A 22,666-nucleotide genomic window follows, 5' to 3' on the forward strand; every position below is an offset into this window, starting at 1 on the left:
CTATATTAATTATGCCACTGACAATAATATCAAACATTTGCAGCAGTAATTCACTCAGCCTTGTAAAAAAGCCCTCTATCCTCAGTCCTCTCAAGCCTCTGCCTTTGGTTGTGTGAGTTCTGTGGGACTCTTGGAGAATGGAGTTTGGAAGCACAAGTTGTTATTTTGTGGTTTGACTTTTACATCCTAAGAATTAATTCTTCTTTTCCTAAACAACCCTCTCCAAATTTTTGTCCCACTGTGTTTATGAACTGAGCTTTACTCCAGCCAAGAAAATCTGCATACATTATGGAAGAAAAAAAAGATTTATCAAAACATGTAATTAAAAAAATAATTAAAAAAACCAAAGTGTTAGTTATCATGTGAATATAGTGGCTCTCCACAGTCACACTTCTTTTTGGGGACATTATTGCTAGATAAGCAGTAGCTCTGGGAAGGTAATACAGGCTGTCTCACTGATAACACAAGCCATGTCCTCAGGGAACCATCATACATTCCAGCATATTTCAGGAAATTTCATAAATTTCAGCATATCTCACATGTGTCAGGCATGTCTGCTTCTCAGGATGGGACTTTTTTTCTAAAGGAAATATATTTTTGGTTTTCCCTGAAAGCACATGGCTTTGTCTCTTAGGTAAATTGCACTGTCTTAAAGTCCCCAAAGCATCCCATCATCTGATTCATGAGTCTTACCCTAAATCTATTGGGACTTTTTAAAACATTCAGATCTTCCTTTAAGTATCTTTCTAATGATGAATACACTCCTACTGCCCTCTTTTAACCTCTTGACTCCTAGAATGCTCTCCATGGATAAGCTATGAATGTATTCACTAGGAATCTTAATTTTCTTTGGAACTTGGCAGTATGATTTTATTTTTTTTCCCCCTGCTTGGAGTTACAAAGAGGTTTAGAAGTTAAGCCTGGATCAGTGACCAGAATTGAGTGCTGGATACACAGAAGGCCATGCAGAAGATGCACATAATACAGTTTGAAGTCATTATTTAGCACTGCTGGGATTTGTGCTGAGATGTGGAAATCCTTGCAAGTGGTATTGAAAGGGAGATGTAATACAGTATATCTGAAATGTAGACATACATTCAGATAGTATTATAGCAAGCTGAAAAACAGAAGCTGCACTAATCAAATAAAAGGTAGAAAAACTTGGAACTTGGCAATTAATGTGTTTATCATAAGCTTTTTGAAAATCCCTCCAGAAAATGGTACATTTTCATGTAATTTTGAATATTTTGGCAGATTGTTACAATTCTTTCTTTCTTTTTTTTTAAGGAATCCAAAATGTACTCAGCTTATTCTGTGCCGTGCTTACAGAAAATAAGGTTCTCTTTCACTCAGCAAGTTTTCAAAGGCTCAGTGATGCCTGTAGGGCTCTGGAGTCTTTGATGTTTCCCCTTAAATACAGGTGAGTTAAGTTTGGATTCTTTGAACTCATTAAATAATTTTATAACTCATTTTGTAACTTTCATTACAAATACAATTTATTAGAAAAACAAATTACTTGTATTTTTTTGTTTGTCCCAAACAAAAGGAGTTGTGCTATAGTTGGTAAAATAAGCAAAGCTATTAATGATGCAAATCCTGGTGTGTACACATCATTAAAAATCTGGTTGCATGGTGACAGTGGAAAGAGGGAGAAATTCCACCTGCAAATGTAGGGTAGAAACTACTCAAAACCCAGAAGATTCTGTGGCTCAAAGATAGAAGCTACATTAGTGTGTTTCAGTTTTATGTCACTGACAAATGTCACCAGTGATTGAATTTAGGTCAACAAACTGATCCTCTCTAAATAGCCACAGGTAGATCCAGAGTTTTGAAACACAAAACTTAATGTCAATCAGTTTGGTTTTTTTTAGGAAGAAAACATCTAATTCTGACTCACCTGCTTCGAACTGTGCTTGTATTTTAATAGCTTTAAAATATTTCAGAGATTGGTCTATTATCATAGACAATAAGAAGGAAGAACTGGAAATTGAGTTTTGGAATATGTTTCTTAATGTTTAACTAATAATGAATGTAAACTTTCAATAACAATTCATTGATCAATTTAGATCCAGCTCTTGATGTTGTTTTGATGAACACAGAGTTTTTTAAATTGTCAAACCAAGTAAACAATGCCTGAAATAGTGCTCTATGCATTATGTTTAGTTGTCATTTCAAGATGAAAACAAAATATTTTCTTTAGAGACTTCTTATTAATGATATTTTGCAAAAGGCTGAAGTGTAGGTATATGGCCAAAAACGAATCATGTTTTTAAAATGAATGTATTGTTTATAACTTTAGTGTCCCTGACTACTCACAGGGAGATTTTTTTAAGAAAAAAAAGGTTGCCTTATATGAAAGGATACTCAGAAGCTTTTATTCTATTTCACTTATTCTGTTGACAGCTATCCCTATATCCCAATTCTTCCTGCCCAGCTGCTGGAGGTTCTCAGCTCCCCAACCCCTTTCATCATTGGGGTCCATTCTGTCTTTCGCAATGACATCCACGAGCTTGTGAGTATTGCTGGGACCCCTGAGAGCTTTGGAGGTGTTTGTGTGAATAACCCACATATCTTCAAAATATTGCTGTAACAAAGCAAAGACAGTCAGGAGAAGAAAAACTGGAGAAAAAGTTGTTGGGTTTTTTTTCCCCTCTACTGTAAAGTAGAGGGAAATTATTTGATTCTAATGCAGGAGGGGAAGGAATGGATCCATTTCTGGCTTTGTCATCTAGTTCTCTTGAGTTTGAGCAATTCACTTAGGATTTTCAAGTGTATTCTCAATTGTTTTATTTTACCCTTTTAAAGTATGTGCTTGGGAAGCTGAACCAGGGTTACAAAAGGTCCTTTGAAACATTAAATTTTACTTCTAGTTGCCCTCATTGTGTTTCTTTGCAAATATCTTATTAGATATCTCATGACTCTGAACACAGACCTGGAACATCCACAAACAAAAGTCACTTTTGAAAGTTTTGCCTAATTTCATTTTCTTTGGTTTAATTTCATTTTTCAGGGCTAGAATCAGTACTAGAAAGTATTTGGAGTATTTCCTGTATCAAAAACATTCTGTACATTAAAGTTGGTACTGTTTAAATTTGTTTTTTTAATCTTATGTGCAGATCATTGTGCAGAAATTTGAACTGTTGTGTTTTTTTAAGCTATGCTCACTGTATGCACTTCTACTATTTGTCCCTTACAGTTAGATGTAATCATAGCAGACCTAGATGGAGGAACAATTAAAATTCCTGAATGTATTCATCTGTCCCAGCTGCCAGAGCCACTGCTACACCAGACTCAAATGGCACTTTCTCTGGTATGTTTAGATAAAATCCCCACTTTTCACCCTCTCACCTATTTGTAAAGAATGAAAAATTTCAATATTAAGCTTTCAAGCGCACTGGAAATGAGATTTAATAGAATGATTCATGCAACATTAGTGTTTTTAGAAGAGTTTATTCTCTGTAGTTCAAGTTAATGTCATCAGTGATGGAAATCTAAAATATCTTTTCACTGTTCAAGAGGTAGAGATTTTTCCTTTATAATGATTTTTAATAAGAGTATTTGAGCAGTATTATTACCACTCAATTCTTCTGCCTTTCTGTGTTTATAAATTCATTTCAACTGTACATTTTCTTGAAATTGAACAGATCAATAAGCCTTTAAATTTTATTTGTGTGATGCCCCTGTTTCAGAATTTAGGAATGATGGATTTTACATTAGGGAATTGCCACTAAAAGCACTTCAATTTGTCTTTTTGCTATCATTGTAATAAAATAGAAATCACCTTATTTGGAGGCTTCTGAGCAAATCTTGTGTTAAGCAGAAGAATTTTTAGTCTGTTAATCTGTTTCAGCTGAATTGACTCTAAAATCCCTAATAGTATTGATCAGTTTCATGGACTGTGATAGGAGATTTTGCTGACTAACTCATATATAGAAACCTGAAGTTGAGAAGTTAATTCCATCTTTATTTCCATACAGCCTTCACAATTTAACTCATTTTTTTACTGGAGGTACTCAGTATCAGTGAATATTAATTTGAGAAAGAAAAAAAAAATCTTTTTCACAGCAAAATGAAGGAAAAAAGATTTATGTTTTCAAAATTCTCTAGGTTTTGCATCCTGATTTGGAAACAGCAGATTATGCATTCCCTCCCCCACGAACAGCTTTATCACACTCAAAAATGCTGGTAAGATTTCTGTGTTATTTTCTGTGTCTGACTTTCATAAGTGGAAAACTGTTGACATTTTAGATTAGCTTCCTTTTAAGAATTTGTTTGCTTTTCCATATTTTTATAGTATTATTGGTGGAGCAAAGAAATGCATTTTTCCCTCTAATAGCATTCTGATGGGTTAGAAGTTTTATAAAATCCAAAAGCCAGTTCAAATTAAGAACACACATTGGGACTTTTTATGTAGATATACTTGAAAATGTGAAACTCTTAGGTGGTGCAGTTTATTTGTTGTACTTATTTCTGGCTTTAAGATTGAGATTTTTCAGTGCCAAAGACAGGGAATGTCATCCAGACTTCATCTAAACTAATGGAAGAATTCAGTTAAGATCTCCCTTTGAATAGGGAAGTTTCAAATTAATATAATTTTGTATCAAAATAAGGATTTTGTTAAATTAAAAAAAAATTACCACGTTTTCAAGTAGTCAAAAAAGTCACGGTACAAATGGACCTGTTAAAATCCTAGAGAGCAGCAGAAAATGAGCATATGTGTCAGTAAAGTGAGCCATACAAAATTTAAGTTAAAAATAGAACAACATGGATCATGTTCCAGTGCAGAATAAACAGCCATCTAGTAAAATACCCCAATAATATATTCCAGCTTTATTTAATCCCATGTATTACTTTTCTCCTTAAAAAAGATTGCAGGCTATAATTTACTTAATTTGGTTGTTACTTAACTGATAACTGGTTATCTGATAATAAATATTCTTTGCTGTGTGTAATATTTAAAATCAGAGTTTGTAGCGTAACACCATAAAACCTGAGGTAATAAAGGAATTTTTGGGACCTCAGGTTTTTTGACATGGCTGCTGAGATAAAATAGTAGGGTGGCCCAGGATTTGATGTCAGTCTTTAGTGGCATCTGGGCCAGGTGGAGATGTCACTGCCCCAGCTGTTCACATCATTTCCATTAATCTGGTGGTGTGTATGTAAGCACTTTTACTCAAATAAATAAACTTTAAAGCCCTACTATTGTAAACTTTTTAAAGTAGCTCTGGCTTCTTTTGGTGGCAGAAGGTTGGCAAGTGAAGATGTGAGTTGGAAGAATCCCAGCCAGGTGCCTGGGCAAGCCTGGAGCAGCTGGTGCCTGGAGTGGGATGCTCCAAGCCTGGCTTCTCCAGCAGCAGCAGCAGCAGTGCCACCTTGGGCTCCTGTTGTTCCCTGCTGCCCCTGCCCACTCTGAAGACACTGCTTCAAAGCCACACTTCTTTTAGGGAATAAATCCTGGCTGAAATAGCCCTTTTCCTTTTATTTCATATCAGATTTCTCTCATGGCAGCTCAGGACATGACCACCCCTGAGCCGCCCTGGCTTTGCCCAGAGCCTGTGCTGCAGGCAGAGCAAAGACCAGCAGGGCTGAAGGGTGGCTGTGTACAGAATCTGCCAGGGCCATCTGGGGACAGGGCAGGGGAACCTGGGGTGGCCTTTAAGGTCCCTTCCAGCCCCAAACATGCTATGAGACAACCTCATCCATGTACAAATATCTCTGCTTCATGTGCTGCACTGCTACACTCATGAAGCTGTAGCATATATATGTGTGTATTTCTCATATAGATTCATACCAAATGTGGAGAAATTTAGGATGCTAGGACATTTTGACAGCATATTCAATTACTGCTTGCAGGACAAAGAAGTGAGAGCAATCTTCCTCAGGCTCTTTGCACAGCTCTTCCAAGGATACAGGTCGTGTCTTCAGCTGATCAGAATTCATGCTGAACCTGTCATTCACTTCCACAAGGTAAAGGAGGAGCAGTTATGTGTATTTATGGTGTTCCTTTGTGCCATGTTATTCCCACAAGCCTGCCTTTTGAACAAGTGGTGAAGTTTAAAAATGTAAATAAAGTTATCTACACGTGATAAGCACATCATTTTGGCATAGCACAGTATCAGTGTGTTTTAGTGGGACTAATTGCAGGGACAGGACAGAAATGTACAACAAAGTTAACATTGAAATTTAATACAAATAAACATTTGAGGAATCACAGTGGAATTTTGAAAACCTCTGTATGTAATAACACATTGCTTGAAGGTACTAGTTTTCTCTTTTATTACCTGTGAGATTTAAAAAATGTGTGCATCGAATTTCAATTTTTTAGGTATAAAAAGATACTATGTGTAGTAAAAAATTTAATTAGAAAATACCACTTACTAGTATAAACTGATAGGCTGGTGAAAATGTTTAACTAATATAGAACAGTTGCTTGTAATTGTAAGTTTGATGCTGATTAAAAAAGGTGCATTTTCTCTGTCTTTGTTGCAGGCAGCCTTCTTGGGCCAGCGAGGCTTAATTGAGAATGACTTTCTAACCAAAGTCCTCAATGGAATGGCATTTGCTGGCTTTGTGTCAGAAAGGGGTCCTCCCTTCAGAACCTGTGATCTTTTTGATGAGGTGAAAACTGTTTCTGTATTCCCAAGTGAATTACAATTTACTGTGATATTTCAGCATGGGAAAAACTACTGGAATGCTTCTGAATCCCCAATGTTTATTATATCAAGTTTATACTAATCATCTCAACTCTTATTTTCTGCTAAGGAGATATTTCTAGCTTACTTCCATAAAATGATGCCCCCTCATATGTATGGAGTTAAATAGTTGTATAACCTTTGGTAATGCTGTTTTCCTATTGTCATATCTGTAGCTGCATAATACATTGCATGTGCTAGTACAAAATTATTTTCAATAATTTAATTAGATTCTCTGAAATGTAAACAACCTCATAGAGAAATATTACATTAAATACATACCCAACAATGGAAACCGAGACAAGAAAAAGTTCATTTAAAAAGCAATGCTGTAGTTTTTACTGTGTTGGCTTTGTGCTGAATGTAGAGTAAAAAGAGAGTGTGATGTTAATTCTGTGTTGTAGTAGTAGTACCTATGAGAAATTTGGATTGAGCTGTGGAAATGTGAAAGGACTGGTATAGGTATGTAGGACTTTCTGTCTGGTAACAAATGCTGCTTATGGAACTGAAAATGTCTCATGTTCCAGAGCAATGTGACATCACACATTTTTCAGTGTTCAAATTTCTTTCCTTGTTTTCAATTTAAGATTTACATTTCAGAACTTAAATAGGAATTTTTTTTTTAGTTGAATTATCAACATTGTTATTCATTCTTCTTTTTGAAAAAGTTGGTGGCCTTTGAAGTCGAAAGAATTAAAGCTGAAGAGGGCAATCCACCAAAAATGATAAAGCATGTTAGAGAACTTGCAGAACAGCTCCTCAAAAATGTAAGTTGACTGTACCTGCTGCATCTGTAGAGTTGAGATGGTAACATTGAAAAATCTGATTTCTCAGATTGATCCAGTGTCCAGAAAATGGAAGTGACTGCTTGTGGTAGTCATCATCTACAATATGGCAAAATTTAAAGATCATTAAATTTGTATATGCAAAGGAAATTCAATATAATACCATTTATTTATTAATGCTAATATTGATTTAGATATAGGTACAACTACCTATCTGTTTTTATTGTGTATTCACATAAGGTCTATAAACTGCTGTTTTCTCTGCTGGAACCTATCCATGCCAAATACATCTCTTTTCTTGCCTCTTAACAATTTTCCATATGAAAATTACGCATTTATAATGTGTATTATATAATATATATAATACACATATATTATACAATTTGGCATGATGTGTATTTTCAGTAGTTCTTTCCTACTGTGTGATCCAGTCACTCTGGTTTGCATGCTCAGCAGGCATTATTTCATTGTTTACAGCCTGTTTCTTGTACAATTCCATTTCCAGTTTAATTTTTGCCTCTCTATCATGTTTATTTTACATAATGCTTTTATAAAGTTTCTTACCACTCCATTAACTGGTTCTGGGATGGGTTTTGTTTTGTTTTTTTTGTTTTTTTTTTGTTTGTAGGTTTTAGATTTTTTGTTTGCTTTGAGGTTTGTGGGCTTTTTTGACATAGACTGATCTCTCTCCCTGTCACACTTCTGTGGTTATTCAGACTCCACAGAGCATTATCTAATACACCATCAGCTGACACCTTTGTCACCCTTTCTTTTCTACATCCCACTTCCCCAAGACTGTGGTTTACATCTACAGGTCTGAGAAAAACCCCACAAGAACTACCAAATGCTGCTAAGTTCTGGGGTTTCTTTTGTGTTCTGTGTGTCTTTTCTGATGATGAGATTAATTTATGCCCCTTCAGTACCACTAAGTCAGTGACTTCACAGGAGCCTTCTCTGGTATTCACTAAGTCAATGGCTTTGTGCATTGAGAAGTCAGATTTCTGGTAGTTTGTGCATGCACCTGTCTTTGACTAAACACAGGTGATGAGTAACACTGCTTAAGCTGTGCCTGATTTTAAACAGACTGCTTGATGTATTTGGACATTTCGTTTCACAGTTTTAATAATGACAATATTGTGTCTGTGACAGATAGATACAAGGGAGAGACAAGGTCTGCTGGGGAGAGATAATGTTTGCATGAGTCTTGCTGGTACAGGTGGACAATCCAAGGCATTAGACCTTTAATTAGCCTAATAGCATGTACATCTCACATGACATTTGTGATGTCCAAGATAAAAGTAACTTTTCCTGTGTATTTCCTCTGAATCTCTCCTCTCACTGAAATGGATTTTGGAGCAGTTGCTCTCCTTTTTTGGTGTTTTCTGCCTTCTGTTACCCCTTCCTGAGAGTGTGTTCCCTTTTCCTCTCTTCTTTCCCCTGGCATCTGCTGCTCTCATACCCCTGGATTTTTGGCTCATTCCATTAAAGTTTCCTTTGCAGAGAATGCATGTGGCTGAGTAGCTGTTCTGTTTTGTCTGCTGTTTCTCAAGTTGATACACTTGATCTCCTTGCTGCCTTTTGCTCCTGTAAACAACAGGAGTAGTTAAAACAGTATTAAAGCTCCTGTTTACAAGTTTTCTTCCAAACTTATTGTGCATTTACAAGAGAGCCCTCATTGCTGGATGGCACTTTTTGGCAGTGGTATGTAGCCAGTAATGAGTAACAGCATAGAGTCAAGTTGGACAGCAGTAAATTCAGATGTGATTAATGGTAACCCCAGAATAAATGAATGAAGAGATGAAAATACCCCATTTTGTTTGATTACTGCAGCCCTGGAAATGTGAGCTGTGATCCTATGCATGATCCTTGGTAGATAGTCTCTCTAATGAAGAGCTTGACTGTCATGCCAGTTTATATTCAAGTTCTTAATATTCATTGATTTGCATAAAATCAGCCTAAGTTAAGCAGGGATTTTCTTTTGCACTTGTTTTGAATTTTGCACATTGACAAAAATAATTTTATAAAAGCCTTTAAGGAAGTTGAAAATAGTAAAGTTAATGAGTCAAGGGTGATATGAATATGAAACATTTTATTAATCATCTGCATTAACTATTTGACTTCTTAATCTTTCGGGTATGGGAGATTCTCCAAACAACAGCACAATTAGATGAGACGGATGGTAACACTGCATGATTGACTTTGTGTGCGACCTTTTGCTCTTGGCCTGCAGGAGAACCCCAATCCCCACATGGCATTCCAGAAGGTGCCGCGGCCCACGGAGGGCTCTCACCTGCGGGTTCACATCCTGCCCTTCCCGCGCATCAACGAGGGCCGCGTGCAGGAGCTCCTCCAGGAGGGGCTGGCCAGGAGCCAGGGCGCCCCCCCTGCCACCCGCGGGGACAAGAAGTGCGTGGTTCCAGCGGGTCCCCCTGTGGGTACGTTCATTTGTGCCCTGTCCTGCCTGGATCTCACGGGTGATTAGCATGACTGCGATGTGTTGCTCCCAGCTTCGTGTTAACGTTGTGTTTTTAGTGATCATGGCGAACTCTGGTGCGTAGACTCCAATGTTCGCAATTTTAAAAGCCCTTTTTTATCTGCCTTTACCAAGAAGTCAACCATCCAGAGAGTGAGGGGTGTTAACTGCTAACAACAAAAGTGGATTTGATCTGACTTAGATATTGAGTTGAACAATTAAACTAGATATTGTACTCAGCTAGGCCTGTTGAATATCACCATAGGTCACTTGTAGCACTGGCTGAACCAAGCTTTGAACCATTTGAATTCCTCTTTTGATACCAGTGAAAGACATGTAAATTACTGGAGTAAAGACAGCATCTGTCTCAAAATAAATGTACCTATATTTAAGCATAAAGAACAGATGTGAACATTGCAGGCCTGTCATTTTAATGCCAAAAAGTTCTGCTACTCATAGTCATACTCATCAGTTTGAATGGTGGCATAAACCAGTATGGTTAATAAACTTGCACATGAAGTTGGCAGAGCTTGCAAAACATTTGAAGGATGGGATAAGAATTCAAATCCATCTTTAAAAATTAGGTATCTAACCATAAGACTCCTTTGAATTCTCTTCTTCTCTACTGCTTTTCTTCAAATAAGGTATGGCACTTGCATAGGCAGGCTTGCCTGACTAGGCAGCAGTTCTTCAGAAATTAATTTGGGAACTTTAATGACTGTAGGGCAAACATGACCCAACTATATCAAGCTACTGCAAAAAAGCCAAACATCTTAGTACGATGTATAAACAGGAGTGCAGTCAGTGAACCCCATGGAGAAATCTTTTCATTGTGCTCAGTAAGATCTCAGCTGGATGTTTGTGTCCATTTTTGGACACTGGAAGATCTTTGGACACTGTCTCCATTTTTGGTTCTGTTGGAGGGAGGCCATAAGAAAGCAACAGGAATGACCAGTGGTCCAGAGAATGTGACCTACAAGGAAAGATGGGCAGTTGTTTAGACTGAAAAATAGGAGGCTGAGGGGACACATAATAGCAGGCTTCAATTATACAAGAGACAGTGAGAAAAAGAAGGGGAATAATCTGTAATGATAAGAAATAATGGGTTTAATTGCAGCACAAAAATAGAGTTGTTTGTCAGCAAGACATGGTAAAATGAGGATGGTGAGGCAGTTGAGTGCAGCATTTCTTGTGCAGCCATGGAGTCTCTCTTATCACAGAACATTGGGAACATATTAGACAAACATGAGAAATAACATAAATAGAGTTGATCCTGTCTAGGGACAGCAGGGTGAACTAGATGGCCTCTTGAGGCCATGCCCAGGCCTGTTTCTCTTTGGGTTTATGCAAGAAGAGGATGAACTCTCTTCACCTGCCTTTGCTGTTGACTGTATCATTGAATCTGGTACTTAGAGAAAATTTAAAGGATATGTGGTTGTGTTCTTTTGTCTTTCTTCAAATGGCTAGTTGCAAGAGGAGGGGTTTTTTAATAAGTTGATTTCTTTGTCAAAGCAGGGGGTTTGCTGGTTTTTTTTCTGAGGAACAGCTTTCACACTTACACTCCCTGCTGAACTCTGTCTCAGAATCCTTGGATAGAAGTAGCTCATTATTATCTACTAGAAAGGCATATCCTGAATTCAGATACTATTTATTTGATATTATGGAGAAAAAGAGAATGTTAGTTCTTGCATTCTGCAATTTCTTGAAAAATTGGGGCAAAACAGTGCATTAAGAAAATAAGATCTCAGCAATTTGGAATCTAGATAAGAGAACAGGTTTATCAGGTTTTATTCCATGTTGCAGAATTCTTGTCATGGCCATCTAAAGATAGTTATCTACTGCTACAAAATGTGCTAGGCTATATAACTCACTGCAGAACACACACATTTATTATTAATTTGTGTTTGTTTATGTATTTCATCAGTAGGTTAGAGGTTGTAATCTCTTTGTGCCTGTATGAGACAATGAGAGCAAACAGTTAAGAGAAACAATTAATCCAGTTAAAATCCAGTTAAAATTCCTCTTCAGAAGGTATAGGAAAACCAGAGATTTGGGGTCTTGTGTTCCCATCTGCCTACGAATGGTATTTGCTTAACAGAATAAAAGCGAGGACATAGTAATTATTTTTTTAAATAAATGTTTGGTATTCTTTGTGGTTCTTGCAGACATTTCACAGATGTATATTCTTCTTTTTCTTTGTTAGTTTCCATAATGGAAAAAGGAAGCACAGTTTTCAACAGTGCTCAAAGGCTGGAAGTTGTTAGAAACTGCATCTCGTTCATTTTTGAAAACAAATTTCTGGAGACTGAAAAGGTAATAAAATGAAATTTTAATTCTCCCAAATTACTCTCTGTTCTGTTAATGAGCAAATGGAGACTGGCCTAATCACAAAGTACATTTTGAAGTCCTGTTTCAAATGCTAAGGATTATTTTGGCCATTTAAATGAATGAACTAAGCAATAAAAATCATCATCTAAATACACTATTGTGTATAATATGAGGCTAATGGATTTGAAAATCTGTTTCTAATCCTACATGGGTGAGTTGAAAACCCTTTTTGCAAAATTTATTACTGTTATAAGCAGCATTGTCCACAATTTTTTTAAAAGAGGTGGGTGTATATTGGTCTAGCAGCATTAATTAGAAGGAATGCAAACAAAAGGCATACACATGTGCTTTGGTGTTTAACAGCCAATGCTCTTTGGAAATTTTCTGTACAGTCAATTTTGCTGGTTTTAAAAAACAGCAATTTGATAGAACTCAGAGATTATTGTAAATATTTGCCATGTCTGTCTTCACTGAAATGTGCTAGTGAGTTGTTATCCTTGATACTCTTATTTTCTCTTCATTAGGAAGTTGCCAGGTTTTGTAGATTCTGTCCATAGAGTGTTCTGTTATTGACTGTAGAACAATCACTCAAGCTTACAATCAAATCTAATTCTACATATAAAAATGGCTGTAAAATTATATTAAGAAATATTTTGATTTCTCAGGGAAGTATCACCTGTATATCTCTGATGCTGTGCTGATCAAGATAGAAAATGAGCTTTGTTTGATTTACAAGTTATGGTGTCAAAATGTACATGGGAAAAGTCCTAATCAAGTGTGTAACTCTTCAAAAAAAGAGTTTTCACCCAAGCAGAGCACAGTAGTTTTTAACCTCATTCAACTTCCAGACACTTGGGCAAATTGAGTGGGTTTTTTGTTCCCTCTCTATGGTAGATTTTTCCTTAGCAAATAGGCTGCCTTTTCTTACTAACCTGTTACCTCCAGGCTAAAGGGCCACAGCTCATAATCACTGTTGTAGCATTTGCTGCATCTCTAAGACTTTGGTATAAATATTCTGGTGGCCCTGGTTTAGGATAAACTGCATGACAATCTAGTGGCCTCACTGCTATGAGAGCTATGCCACTTCTAAACCCATTTATCATTCACAGCTTATCCCAAAATGTGCTGCTCAGCCTGGATAGGCAAACTCCAGTCCTGGCCTGGCTGTACAGAGCAGAGCACTTGCTTTCATCCACAATAATCCATTCCTGATTTCACATCCATTCAGTGCCTGTCCACATTAAAAGATTTCTATTTACAGATGTAGGTGAGAAATGCTGTTTAATGCATTTGGGAAAAAAAAAAATGGGAAAAATTTAGTACTTGGTAACTCAGGCTAAATCACCCATTATAGGAAAGCTTGATAGTCAAGCTAATGGATAATTTCCAGAGTTGTTCTTTACTGTCACTTGCAGTTTCTTAATGAGAAATGAATGCTATTCAGTATGAGGAGTGCCATTTGATTTCATGTCCATAAAGTGAGATGTTGTTCTCTGCAGACCCTGCCTGCAGCTCTGAGAGCCCTGAAGGGCAAGGCAGCTCGGCACTGCCTGACTCAGGAGCTGGGCCAGCACGTCAAGGAAAACCGAGCAATCCTGGACCATCAGCAGTTTGACTACATTGTGAGGATGATGAACTGTGCTTTGCAGGTACAGTATGGCAAGGCTTGGCCTTGATTGTCTTTCTCTTGTTTAGGGTTAAGATAAGCAAAATTGCTTAGAGGGTTGTGGAGAAGCAAAATAATTAAATTGCTCGACCGTGTCCTACAGTGATGTAGGACATGCTACTTGATGGTGGTTTTAAGATATTTTGTTGTTGAAAGAACAAAACACTCAGGTCTGTACAGATCTGCCTGATATGACAAGCAGAAAGAAACCTGTTCCCATTATTAATAATTTAGATACAATTCAGTTTTGGTAGGTACTGAAATGATTTAACTTAACGGCTTGAAGTGCTTTTTTTTTTAATTAGTGGGTCTTGGCTTTTCCAGGTCATTTTCAATCCAGAGTTCCTAAAATGTGCAACAACCACTGCTTACTTAAAAATCCCAGAATTTTGTCTTCTTTGTTTAAACATAATTTAAGAAAGGATACTTTCTGCTTCTGTGGCTCATGGTGGCAGTTCTGCTTGTCACAGTTTGTGAGAAACTCACTGCTAGTGTTTGCAGTTCATCTCCAAAACTAATTCTACTGACAAAGTCTTATGTGCTGAATAAGCATCAGCATATGGTGGCAGCTACCTATGAAAGCAAAATATGTGGGTGACTTCTTTTGACTTTCATTTCAATATTTGGTCTGTTTTACCTTCACTTGTTCTCAATTCATCATCTGAAATATTTTATAGACTTACATGTTTTCTTACATGTCTCTTGTCTGGGAATGTAGTAGTACTTCTATTAATTTGTAATGTGATCACATTTGGTTATAATTTTTCTTTTGTTGACCCTGTCTAAGTTATTGTATCAAATTAGGGATTTGGTGGAGTCCTTAGTATTTTAATCTCACTCTCCTCTAACCTAAAACCCACTGAAATTATTCTGCAGCAATTTAAAAAAGGTTGACCCATATTTTTTAAAAGGTGAGTGCTAAATGCCATTTTCACTGAAGTGTAGAAATAAATTAACATTGACTGAACAAATGCTACCTCAGGTCACCATCAAATGCAAGTTTTGCTCTCTGTTGCATTTCTTGTTTGTTCATGGTAAGATATTTTTCTGCTGTTGTGAAAGAAGTTCATCTTTGTCTGAGCATTGGTCTTAAAAGCAAAACTACCTGCAGTCAGCAGATGAAAACTGAAGTTGACTGGCTAAAATTACACAGTACCTAGAATCTGCTTTTGACACAGTTCTTCACCTGTTCCAAGCCCTAAGTTTAGCCTTAGAGTTGGAAGAAAAATTGAATTTATCTGTGAAACTCTGTTTCTCTGTCCAAAATCATGACTAATAGAATATTGCACCTGCTGTGTATTCCAGACTTAGAAATTTTCTTTCAAACCAGAAAGCAGGATTGTCTAGATGTGTCACAGGTTTTGCTTCTACTTTTTTGATCATTCCTGGGTTAAAAAAACATCCAGATGTTTTTAGACAATAGGAGCAAAATACAAATACCCTTTATTTCAGTATCTCAGAAAAATGATAGCAGAAGAAAAGGAAATTTGCTTTTCTGAGGAAAGAAATACTGACATCACCTTTTAATAAAATAATAAAAGCCAATTTTGTTCTGGAAGAAAAGCTTTTTTTCCCCGTCTTGGTGATTTGAAGGCCCAAGAAGGAGCTCAAGTTCAAGGAAATGTATCTGAAGACTTACTGAAATTAAAATAGGCTTGTTTTTCCTCAATAAAACTAGCAAATATAACTCAAATCTTGCAGGGGAAAGAGATCAAATAAGGAGGCACAGTCTTTATGCCTTCCCCCCTGCCTCCCCCAACAGTATTTTCATGTCTTTGAAAATATGAAATGAAAGTTTTCATTTTTCAGAAGTAAGCATGGCCAACATGAAAACATCTGAACTCCTGACACTGGGCAGTGAGTTGGAAGCAAGTATTTTTAACATCTACTTTTATGACATATGAAGTTATTTATTAAGATAAAAACATTATTTATAATTTGTCTGTGCCCTTTGCTCAAGTGTGTTATTTGAAACAATGTGTAAATTGTGACATTCTGGAGCTTCCCTGTATCAATTCAAGAAAAAAGCACATTATCAAGAACTTAAATAAGTTTGCCCTTGCTGCAGTGGGACACAGTCAGCATTTTGCTGTAGACACATGAATTCTGTTAGCTGCAGGTCATAAGACGAGGTAATCTAAGCAGTGTCTGTTAAAAGACACAAAAATCTAATTTAAGAAACGTGGTTTTAACTGGAGATGTAGTGAAGCTTTAGAGAAATACCACATTAATTATTGATGGGGTTTTTGGGCAGAGCTAGGTTGCAGTAGGGCTTTCAGACCTCACTGACCTACTGGAATTGTAGAAACTGCCTCAGTCTTACCACCAGAACTTTCTGTTAACGGCGTTGCACGTTCCCATTGGCTTCTGCAGGATGCAAACTGAAATCCTGCTGTGCCTGGAGCATGGAGAGGGTGATCCAACAGCTGAGAGGAGGGGAAGGGAATGTCCTGGCAGAGGTGGCAGGGTGGGCAGAGCCCTGGCTCCCTGCTGGACACACTGGGTGAGTGGGGACATGTGTGCAGCAAGCTCCAGTCCCATGGCTTGCCCTGGGACACTCCAGTCTCACCTGCTCATCCAGGTGGGACATCTGATGCTCTCCAGCCACCAAACCTCTGCTGATGATAAGGTGAATTGTTGCAAACTCAGCAAGTCAACATTTTGCTGTAGACTCATGAATTCTGTTAGCTGCAGGTCACAGGACCAAGTAATTTAAGCAGTGTCTTGTTAAAAGACACAAAAAACGAACAATTTCAAGAGATGCAGGTTGGCCATTTCTGGGAAGTCTTTTGGACTGAATTCTTTGTCTTACTGTGAAGTGTCAGGTGTTACAAAATCAGGAAGATTGCACTCTGCAAGTCTAATGCGGAGCCCTCCATTGCTAGTCAAGACTTTTCTGATTATCTAGTGTCAGGTTTTTTCATTTCATAGAATATATTTTCTGTTTTTTACTGGAGTCCACAAAAATAAAGGTCAGATGCTTTTTCAGAGCTGTATACTCATTTTGTGCATGAAGAACAGTATGTTAACAAAATGCTTGTGATAATCCCACCATGTATGTTATTGCTGGTCTCATGTCTGTCTGCTGCCACAGGGCTTGAGAAGAGATTAGGGAACTGGAATAAATTACTCCTACTATTGCTTCAAGTGAATAGCTATTTGATTTTAATGAACAATTCCATAGGCTGTGTTTCCCCAAGGATCTGATCTGGCCATTTTGCAACTGGGAAGAAGTGAGGGTGGAATTTTACCAGTTCCTCTAGACATGGCAAAACTTGGACTTGCCACATCTCTAGGTTGTCAGCTTGAGTTCTCTCAGCCCTAGAGGGGCATTGTTTTAAACTGTTGTTCTTTCAACTGGTAACAGGTAGAACCTGCAGATTTTAATAGGCTTATCATTTGAGGAATAGTGCTTTAGAGTTTCATATTAATCTGCTTAATTTAGCACCTGTGGTAGACTGTAGGAGGCCTTTAAAATACAGTTAAAGTGAGGCATGATGCACCAAGTCAGTACTCAAGTGTTAAACATGCTCTTCTGTGTCTGAGAAGTATTGGCAATTACTGCTGCTGAAATAGAAATGAGAGAAGTATTTTAGTAGATTTTAGATTTTAGTAGTAGGATGATCAAAATTACATGGAGATTGTAATGGTCATGGATTAAAGCAGATACCTTCTGATGAGGGCAATTAAATCCCAGTTACTTTATTTTATCTCTGCTAGGAGTTGTCACTGACCACTTGCTGAAAACTTTGTTGTCATGCCCTGAATAAGACCTTTTCCCCTGACAAATCATGTACTGTGGCAAACATTTAAATCAGCCTGTCTTAGCAGAGTGATTAATGCCTTTGATAGAGGAGCAGGAGCATTATGTTCTGTTCCATATGTTATATGACTAAACTGCAGTTAAAAAACACCTGCAGTGTTGTGAAAGCTTAATATATGGATTGACAATTCAATTTATTCAAACAGATACTACTGCAGATAAAAATGTGATGTTATAGCTCTGAACACTATTTCAGACATACTTGCTTTCCTCTGCTGTGATTACCTCAGAAAAATTTGCAGATCCATATAAATTGCTATTTCAAACATTTTTCTTTCTGTTTTAATTTTCTAATATTTGCTGACATCTCAGAAAAAATACTTAACCTTTTTTTGCCACTAAAAAGCCTTTTTTTTTTTTTAGCAGGGAAACCCTTCTGTGTAACTACGTTTCCAACAACACCTTGTACTTTTAATACTTGTTCAGAAATCGTGGCAGAAGCCATCTCAAGGCTCAGTTTGCATACTTCACAATTCATTTATTGAAGTCATAGCTTGTTTAGAATTTCATTTGTCTCTCTAACTTTCCTCTGGCAGCAACAAGTGAACAATGTATTTTGAAATGTAGTTGCACTTAATTTGATAAATTAAATGGTAGTAAAAGCAAGAAGAGGCCTGGATATACTGTGGGGTTGGTATTTGATAACCTGATATGATTTTGATATTAAAAAGACATTCAAAATTATTTGCATAAAATATTTAACAGTAACAATAAGTCTTCCTAAGAAAATTTATTTCTGGGGGGAAATTCTCTTCAGATAATGCAGGACTGTGAGACACCTTTGTTGGGTAGTTGGAACAGATAAAACTTTGTTTCAAAGGAAGAGCTCCAGGATGTTGTGGTACAACACTGCCTCTCTAAGATGTTGGTCAGTAATATTGCCTAACTGCATATTAATGCTTTTCTTTGGCAAATATGAGTCAAATTGGAAAACACATCTGCTTCAGACATCTGGATTCTTAATCTAAATGTGGTTCAAGTGGAAAAATTGTGCATAAAACTGATAAATACGTAAATACTCAAAATTCTGGTCTTAAGCTGCAGGGAGGGAGTGAGGTTGTCTTGTGATGTGATTTAATCTGACAGTTCAGTCATCAGTGCTGGTTTAGGACCTGCTCCAGTGTCACATCTGTGTCAGTAGACATGTGCTGTACCACTGTAACCGAGAGAATATCGTTAATAGTAAACTAATTAGTCATTGTTTTAGTGCTTTAGGTAGTTTCTGGTAGATCACTGTGGCTTTCCAGAGTGGCAACAACCAGGTGTTTATCTTTTAAATAGATTATACCGAATATTCTAGAAGTATGCTTGTAGTATACAGCATGAAGCACAACTTAGTAGCAACCAGGAAAAGATTTAAAATGTAACTTGTGTTAGGTTACAACAAAGGCACATCTGGGCCATCATCTCTTCTCCAACATTAGCCAGAAGCAGATGGAAGATAATACTGATTTATTTTGCCTCTAGAACTTTGTGATTCTTCTGTATCACTTCAGTGTAATTAAGGGCCTCTCTGTCACACTTACTGTGCAGTCTGAAGTGAAAGAAACTTTGATAGCAAAGTTAAAAACAATGGCATTCTATAAGTAACAGCAAATTTGTTTTTCTTAGGCAAGTAACTTTTGGATTATATTTTGCCACCAGATAAAGTTTAAAAACCTATCAGTCAGTTCTCAGAATCCAGAGGTTTGCAAATACTGTCCAATAACAAGAAAGATTTTATTATTCCTGAGAGAAAATCAGCTCGGTGTGTGTGTCATATGATTCAAATTCTTGGCAATATGAAGGTTACATGAGATAGCATTTCTCATATTTTATGTTGAAAACTATGTTGCTAAACATCTTTATTTTGGAGTGTTACAGTAGATTTCTCTCCTTTTGGACTTTTATTCGTGACCTGTCTTTTGTTATTTTGTTTGACTTGCATTCCTGGAAGCAGAGTCTCAGAATTCTTGTTTGAAAAATAGCACTATTTAAAAATATTTAAAGCTATTTTAAAGCATAGAAAACTGGACATGAAGTGAAATCGTGGGAGTTTAACAGGTCCACACTTAATTCTACTAATTCATCAGTTATTACCAGTTTGAACTTTCTCATCATCCTAGACGTAGTAATGGTTTTATTTAAGTGGGGTGAAAAAAGGAGGTTCCAGTGTTTAATGCTTGGGCTTCAAGATTCCAGATTTAATTCTGTATTGTGCTGAACATGATTTTGGTAGGGGTCTTTATTATATGGCTTCTCTGATACATGATTTCCAAAAAGTAGAAATAACAGCATTATCATCCTGCTGGCTTTTTAAGGGTCCACCTATAAAATTCTGGACTTAGTAAAAGAAGTTGCTATTCCTGAATCTTTCTGATAATGTCTTTTTCCCAAGAGATTGCACAGTACCAGAATGTCATTGTACTGACATTAAACTGATAGTGCTTACATAATTTCTCTAGGAAAACAAATGGAAACACACTGTAAAAGATTGTATTGTTGATCAGTTTTCATTTTTCCTTTCTTTGCTCTGAGGAACATTCTGTTTGTTATACTCATCATAGGATGGCTGCAGAGTCCTGGGAGATTGCAGTCAAGGGTGTCTCTTTGTCAAACCCAGAAAGCAGAGTTGATTTCTTTGCAGGGCTGCCTGTGTCTGTATCATGGAGTAGGGGTGGGGGTGTGTGTGTGCTGCTGTCATGGCACTGCCAGCTTCCCTACCCCTGCTGGGGGGGCCAGTCAGCGTTCCCTACACTGCAGGTGTCAGGGGAGGTGACCCCTTTGGCATGGCAGTAACCATTCCTGGGGCCAAGACTCTCTCTGTGTAAGTGACAGTGTCCAGGTAATTCCTTGTGTCATCCTTGGGGACGTCAGTGTGTGCAATGGTGTCCCCAGCGAGGTGTCTGCTGATTCTGCATGTGTGCCCATGCCCCAGGGGCTTGTCTCCAGCTCTGTTAGACTGCTTCTGTGGTTTTAGCAAGGATGGGTTTTTGATGACCAGGCAGCAGAAAACCATGGCTGCTTTTCACACTGGGGCTGTGCCAGCAGTGCTGTTCAGGAATGAGCTCGTGTGTGGCAGGGAAATTCCTAAATTGCTGTTTTCCTGCAGACTTCCGAGACCCTGCCTCTGTTAATCTTGACTTCTGCATGGACCTGCCCTGCATAACTACTATTGCACAAGACTGCTACTTAAGGAAAGAAAAAGAGAGGGATTAGCAGAAATGAGAGTCTCATGGCATGCTGTCCATTCCTGCATCTGCCTTCAACTTCCCTTCCTTCCCTCCTGGCTTCTGACCACAACATGTGGTGTTCACACACTTCCTCCTGCCCTCGATGTGTACACGTCTCTGCTTACCAGAGCAGGGCCAGCCTTGTTTTAAGGGTCTTTGCTTCATATTATATAAAAATATCAAAGGATAGCGGGGTGTTTTAGTACAAGAACAAGCAGAACTGCCACGAGCAGTGGCCCCAGCAGCTGCTCTGGTGGTTGCAGCTTCGGGGCTCACGGGGGAATTTCCCTGAGCAGCTCCCTGGCACGAGCGAGGAGGGTGGTACAAACCCATCCATCCCAGATGGCTCTCTGTGCTGTTGGGCAGCTGGAGCAGGCTTTACTCAGGCTTTATCCTTCATGGATGTCTCCTTGTTGCTGGCCTTCTGTTCAACCCTTTCACATTTGCTGCTGGTGCAGGATGTGCTCCCCTGTGTTTGCTCACATGCAGGTGTCTCACTGAAACCATGGAGCTCCTTGGAGTGTTGGCATGGTAAGCTCTGACTGCTCTGAAGTGATCATTACTGTTGATTGTGGCCTTGTGGTTGCCAAGTGTTCCTAATAACTCCATGTTCTGAATATTTTTGGTCGTCGTGATGAAAAGCAGACATGTGTTTGTACGCTGCTCCTCACTGCTGTAAATAAAACAAGTCTGGGTCAGGAATTGTGTTCTACTGCTGTGCAGTTGCTCTCCAGCCTGGCTGGGAAAGAGGTGAACTGATGAAAGGTGGTAAAAAACAAACCAAAACAAAGAGTCTTTCATGTTGGAAAGAATAGGCACTTTGCTAATATAACAAGCTATGTGAAATCAGCGACTTCTGTTTTTACAGGTTTTAGATCTATAAAAATAAGGAAGCAACACACAGAATTTTGATTTTATCTAAGATGTTAGGTATGTTTATAAAGTGTATTGCAGTACAGGTCCATCATTCCCTATGGATGTGTGTATAACACTGTCAATTATGTGTACATGCACTTCACCTGCTCTGTGTGCCATTTAATGGGTACAATAAGGGGCAGGACATTGCGTGGTATTGATTTGCTGTCCCGTGCAGTGACTGTGCCACTGTGGCCACACGTGTGCCCAGTCTATTTTTAGGAAAAGGAATTCCTGTGTAACGTGGTGCCTGCTCTTCCTTCCCCTGCACTTCACGCATCAAGTACCTGGTAAGCCCAGGCAGAGAAGTTGCAGTGAGACATTTCTGCATTTGGCCACCAGGAGAAACACGGAGATAGACAGCTGGTTTGTTGTATCTAAGGAATTTTGTGACTGATTCTAAGTGCTTGATTTTACTGGAATTTGCATAAAAATTACTAATGGGTGGCTGTAAGAGCCTCATTATTTTTCAAATATGGTCATTTCTGAAGCAGAAAGAGGATGGAATAACCAAAGTCATCTAATTATTTGGCTGCTGTCATGTTTGCATAACCTTTGGGTTAAACAATTGAGATCTCGACAGCTTGCATTCAAAAACTGAAGTGTGGTGCTGAGATAAATACCATAAAACACAGACCAGTTCTGGGTTTTGTCAGTATTTTGTGTAAACTTTGACAAATGCATTAATATGACAAACAAACAGTAGTGAACTGTGTGACATTTTAGAATGATTCCTAAGGAAAAAAAGCATAAGGATCAATTTGTTTACAGT

The 22,666-nt window shown here is 37.9% G+C and overlaps 1 protein-coding gene across 1 annotated transcript in view; it reads left to right on the forward strand.

The window, feature by feature from the left end:
* Positions 1–22,666, forward strand: part of SBF2 (SET binding factor 2) — a 232,692-nt gene that overhangs the window by 131,926 nt on the left and 78,100 nt on the right. The window contains 10 exon segments of the mRNA XM_053980067.1: positions 1,288–1,420; positions 2,404–2,512; positions 3,197–3,310; positions 4,108–4,185; positions 5,854–5,967; positions 6,490–6,618; positions 7,361–7,459; positions 9,708–9,912; positions 12,154–12,263; positions 13,778–13,927. Of these exon segments, the coding sequence (XP_053836042.1) occupies positions 1,288–1,420; positions 2,404–2,512; positions 3,197–3,310; positions 4,108–4,185; positions 5,854–5,967; positions 6,490–6,618; positions 7,361–7,459; positions 9,708–9,912; positions 12,154–12,263; positions 13,778–13,927 (1,241 nt within the window).

The sequence above is a fragment of the Vidua macroura genome, chromosome 6, assembly GCF_024509145.1.
Source record: "Vidua macroura isolate BioBank_ID:100142 chromosome 6, ASM2450914v1, whole genome shotgun sequence".
In the NCBI taxonomy this organism is placed as follows: Eukaryota; Metazoa; Chordata; class Aves; order Passeriformes; family Viduidae; genus Vidua; species Vidua macroura.